Raw genomic sequence first — 5,473 nt, 5'->3', positions numbered from 1 at the left:
ACCCTTTTAAAAATATCTTATGCGTAAGCAACGTAAATGCAGCACAAGAGAGTAAACGTTAACTACTCAAACCTACAAAAAAATAAATACAAATTAATAGAAAGAAAAAAAATTTACCAACTGGTAAAAGAAAAATAAACATTTGTTTGTTTAAAAAATCTCAACAAAAAAACAAAATCAGTTAAATAAAACACTTCAAATAATTAAAATAATTGTATTGATAAAAGTATATAAAGTTAAAAGTATTGTAATTAAGTTGTATAATTCACAGTCACATTCACAGAAAGTATAATTCACAGTGTCACTTAATATGAAACTTTGATCTGCAACAAATTTACAAAAAACTATATTAGCACATTAATAGTAATACAATTAGGTACATGAAGTATTTATAAAATACATTAGTAGTAGACTAAGGGGTTTTGAAGCTGTGTAAGAAAATGCATTATAATTATAGTGAATTTCCAAAATTGACAACAGCAAAACAATTCAGTTTTCAGTAAAAATCAATATATAAAATTGGCATAGTACTAGCCTAAACAATTAATATTTTTGAAAGGAGTGACATTTTTAAAACCTTAAATAATGACCTTAAATTGAAAATACTGCCGTTGAAACCAATTACTTATTTTAATATCTAAATATTTTTTTCCCTAACCCATGTTAAACAATAGGTAGGTTCACCGTGCTACATCAGTTGAATTAAGTATTGTTAAACTTACTTAAAAAAATATCCAGTGCGATGAAAAACAAAAACCTGGAAAAAATAAAGTAACATTAAATTAAAACTAAAAATTATAATAATTATTATAATTTGATATAAATAATTAAATAATAATTTAGATTATCATTGTTTTAGATGATTATGAATACACATTAGTAAACGAAACTTAGGCCTATATTTACAACAAACATTAGAAAACACACAACATTTAACGCACATTTTTTTTCTATAACAATATAGTAAAACAATAATTTATTTTATTATTTCATGGTTTATATTTGTATTGTTTAAATTATTTTTAACGGCTCGAGAATAATATGCAGATCATAAAAATATAAAACATACGTCTCACTTTGGTATTTTGCTCACCGCTACAATTATTCTTTGATTTATCTTCAATTATCTTTTGTTTTCTCCTTTTTCTTTCTAAACAAGTAATCACATTTGTAAATTTTAATTACATACAAAATAATTATTGTCACATTTCTTATATTTATAATACAATAAGCAAAAAGTTTGGTGAGTTTAAATTAGTTTGAAATATATTTGCTAGAAATATCCAAAAAATTAGACATTTGATAGTTAAATCATACATGACAGTAATTGGGGGCTTGGGGGTCGCAAATTTGTTAAATAAATGTCATACACAAATACAATTTATAAGAATGCTCATAAAATATTCATAAGGGGTTGTCAAAAAATAAAAACAAAAAAAATGTCGACTTCCAAACGTTTAATTGACGACTAAAATGTTTGGGTAAATTAGTAATAATCAAAAAAAAAGTATAAAGCGTAATTAAAAAACAAATCGAAATTTGAAAAAATCAAGTTTATAGCTTCTAGGAAAACACAAAACCAAAAAAAATGGAAAATTAATGAATCAAAAAGGGTATAGTATAATGTATCAGAATAAAGTGTTTTGAATTTTTGACTGTAAATGTTTTAAGTACCTAATTAAAAAGAACCCAGGTTTAAATATTATTTAAGTACTTAAGTAAAAAACATTACTTTATTAATGGGGGGGGGGGGGGAAGTTAATTCGTGCAAAAAAACGGCGAATTTTTGTGAATTTTTTTTGACGACACAGTTAAAATCTATTAATTAAAACTAATGGTACATTAAAGTATAACATTCGAAGAATATTGTGTAATATTTTCATGTAGAAATATTACAAAATACGGCAACGGCAGCAATTATTCGGATGCTGGATCATCCGAAATTAAAAAAATCAAGTTCTTTCGTTAGATAATTGCTTTCCCCAGGTAACGCCGGGAGGGTTTTTTGAAATTTCAATTTTTCACTTTTTGGGAACACTTTAAAGAGAAAAACGCGATTTTTGCGAAAAAAATCGGCTAATTTGTTATTGTAAAATAAAAAATATTAACAAATTTGAAAAAAAATCTCCAGCGTTACCTCGTAAGTTGTGTACAGAAATAGTGTTCAAAATTTCAAAAGGATCGGTGTAGTAGTTTTGAAGTTATGAGAGTCGCCGACTTTGAAAACGTGAGTTGTGGGAAAAACGCTTTAAAGTTAACGATAGCGTGCGCTCGGGCCGGGCAGCTATAAAATTCCGACAACTCATAACGTCGTCAATTTTGTTCCGATCGACTTGAAATTTTGATACAATATTCTTGAGATATTATGCATTCAGTTAACAAAAAAAAAATTTTAATACCTTACCCCACCCCCAATTTGGACGGCTCCTTTTGGATGGCGGTGGCGGTGGTTTCTTCCTCGGCGGCTAGGGGAGGTGGGTCCTCGGCCGTCTCTTTGGCGGCGGCGGCTGCAGCGGGATTTGCCCCTTCTTTTTGGCGACTTCCGCTGCCCGGTGGCCTCTGACGGTGCACAGATTACAACCTGAAATATATTACAAGGTTAGTTGAGGTTATACATAATATGAGAAAATCGGTTAACCGATATATAGTAACAACTTACGCCCTCGAAAGGCTTTCGGGACACCGGTGCCGCCTCTTTTTCTACCACGACCTCCCCTTTCGCCACTACCGCCACGCCGACCTTCGTAAGTATGGAATATAAAATTGACCATCTGTCAACATAAATATGTGTAAAATTTAATAGAACTTCCAAGTTATATTTCATTTTCATAACAATTATTCGCGTTGCCCAAAACATAAATAATAAAAAAATTGTTTTTTAAAAAGCTGAGAAAATTTTACAAATGTGTGTAAGTTTCAAATTGAGTACTCTCAAAAAATGCTTAAAAATTAGGGGAAAATTTGAAAAAAATAACCAAAGTAATGAAATTAGTTCAAATAATTACGTGCTACACAGTTTATTAATATAATACGAGCTGAACAGAATTTAACATTTGTTCTCGCCGCTATTCGAAACTTATTTTATCGAAAGACTAATGCAAAGTATGTATTTTAGATAACTTACTTTTTGGAGCCGTCCAATTGATTGCACCTTTTGCACACTACTGAAAGAAGAAACGACTTGAGTCCGCTACTAACTTAACCAAACTTTTACCACCGGTGACCAAACCGGCTTTTTATCGCAATTTAATAATATATTATATATATATATATATTATAATAATATAAGGTTTCCACGATAATATCTAGTCGTTTAGTGAACTACATAAATAATTATGTTATTACTTATTATCATTTAGTTATATCAAAATGTAGCTACAGGTTATTATTATTACTACAATATTATCGGGATTAAAAGCGGGCGGGTGTTAACATCAGTTTTATATTACAGGCAATATTTAATAAAAAAAAGGGGTTTTAATGAATTTCGACCATATTAATTTGTTTTTTTTTTATTACTTTTTCATTTACTTAAAAAGACAAGGAAGTGAATAATACATTTTTTTTTAATTTGAGAAATTAAAATAGGGTTTAAACATAATTTTAATTGGCATATTAATAATCGATTCTACAAATAGTATAACATAACAACAACAACTACAACATAGTATATTTTCTTATTTTGTTGTTGTAAGATGTATTTGTTATTTAAGCGCCCATATAGGTTGAATCAAGCCTAAGATAAATTAAAAATATTGACTTAAGCATTTTAGAAATTTTATTGCGGCCGCCGCGCCGTGTCACACGTGTCAAGAGATAAAATAAAAATCATTTGTATACTTTTCGTTGGACGGGCTTTGTTTTCTTAATATTTCTATTTTAAAACCAGATTTTGTAAAAATTGTGGACACAATACACGGTTACCGCTTTCAATTATTACTCTTGGTTTGAGCGGAAAATACAAAGTTATTATTACTTAAAAACGTTTTTTGATGGAGCTAAAATAACTGCTTTTGGAGTGAGCCAAGGGCTTACCACATAAAAGTTAGAATAAGAATGAACAAAGTAATAAACAATGGCACTTTGAACTATATATTTTGTTTGATATAAAGTACGCATTACGGGAAAATGTCATTTCCTACAAAATCGACGAACCCATCCAAAATTCTAAATAACTTATATTGAAATATATACTATAATATTATATTACATATTTTATTATGTAATATTATTTATACTGTATTACGTACTAAGTTTATATTGCTTATTTTTGTTTTAAATTTATAATAAAAAAATTTATATTTAATTTATGTATATTTATTTATAGAAAAATGTATTAAGACATTAGGAAGCGCAACATATAATTAAAAATTTAATTTTACATTTATTTCCAAACAACGTAAAATAACTATTCATAACTTGCTAAAATAAATATACTGAGCGGGCATAGAACTGTAGACCATTCAGTAGACGTAGTAACTAGTAAGGTTAACGGTTGTCATTTGTTTATACTTTATAGTAGCTTTGATTTATAGTTTTATTTTTTGTTCATTCAAAATTATTTTTAAAAAAACGTTAAATTTGAAAAACAATTTGAATATTTTTGTTGTTTATTATATTTATACCTGTTTTTGAATAGACATAAGGGTACATTTTTTTTCTGTTTTACTGTTTTCTGTTCCATTTCTGTAGTTGGCGATTCTCTTAATGCGCGTATTCAGTATAACGGGCGGCCGTTATGTCGATATCGGCGAACTTCAAAGTCTGTAACTTATAGTTAACGTGGTAGTAAAATTCAGATAAGTCAGTTGTTTGGGGCTGAGTGTTTGCACGATTACATTGTGTTTTTGTTACTCTTGGAATCCTTATATCAACGTCCATTTTTACTGCAATTATTCTTGTTTCTTCAAAAATGTTTTTAAATTCAGTTTTTGAATTTTGTCTTATTGTAGTAAACACATTTTTTACATTATTGATCATTTCTATGGATTGTGTATAGTCAATATTAATACTCTGTAACTGTATTGAAAGTGGAAGTGTTATGGCTAAAAAATTGTCGATAGAAAATTGACAGGGGGGCACGTGCCCCTGTGCCCCTCCCCTGAATCTGCCCTTGTTTAGTTCTATATTAATTTTATCAAGCTGATTTTGCAATGACACATGTTATTGTAACACTTTTGCACAATACCATTGTTTTTCCCAAAGTAGATATCCATTTACGTCTTCATTTGAAGATCAGTATATAACCCGAACCCTGAATCTTATTACAAGTGTCAGTGTATTTAATATATAATATAGTTTAAAAATGTTTTATTGTTTATTAAAGTTTGTTACTTTGTTTATTCATTTTTATCTTGTATGTGGTAAGCTCCTGGCTCACTACACAGTGCGTTAATTGTTAAATCCAACTTGAGTTTTAAACCAGTCAATAATTACCAACGCTTGTAAATTAAATCAAACCACAAAATTGATG

At 28.7% G+C, this 5,473-nt stretch overlaps 1 protein-coding gene across 1 annotated transcript; it reads right to left on the bottom strand.

Moving 5' to 3' along the window:
• Positions 1 to 1,035: 1,035 nt before the first annotated feature.
• LOC126847679 (uncharacterized) lies at positions 1,036 to 5,230 on the bottom strand. The gene is made up of 5 exons (XM_050588057.1): positions 4,626 to 5,230; positions 3,125 to 3,164; positions 2,660 to 2,771; positions 2,405 to 2,581; positions 1,036 to 1,150 (listed from the first exon to the last, which is right to left on the bottom strand). Exons 1-5 carry the CDS (start codon positions 4,651 to 4,653, stop codon positions 1,124 to 1,126), a joined length of 384 nt encoding a protein of 127 aa, XP_050444014.1. The 5' UTR covers positions 4,654 to 5,230; the 3' UTR covers positions 1,036 to 1,123.
• Between the last annotated feature and the right edge of the window lie 243 nt (positions 5,231 to 5,473).

Source organism: Adelges cooleyi, unplaced genomic scaffold, assembly GCF_023614345.1.
Source record: "Adelges cooleyi isolate 19-005CV unplaced genomic scaffold, UGA_ACOO_1.1 ACOO_flye_CR_arks_rails_tigmint_CR_PRNA_115, whole genome shotgun sequence".
Classification (NCBI taxonomy): Eukaryota; Metazoa; Arthropoda; class Insecta; order Hemiptera; family Adelgidae; genus Adelges; species Adelges cooleyi.
The sequence above is the reverse complement of the archived record's forward strand: the minus strand, read 5'-3'. Positions and strand labels throughout refer to the sequence as shown.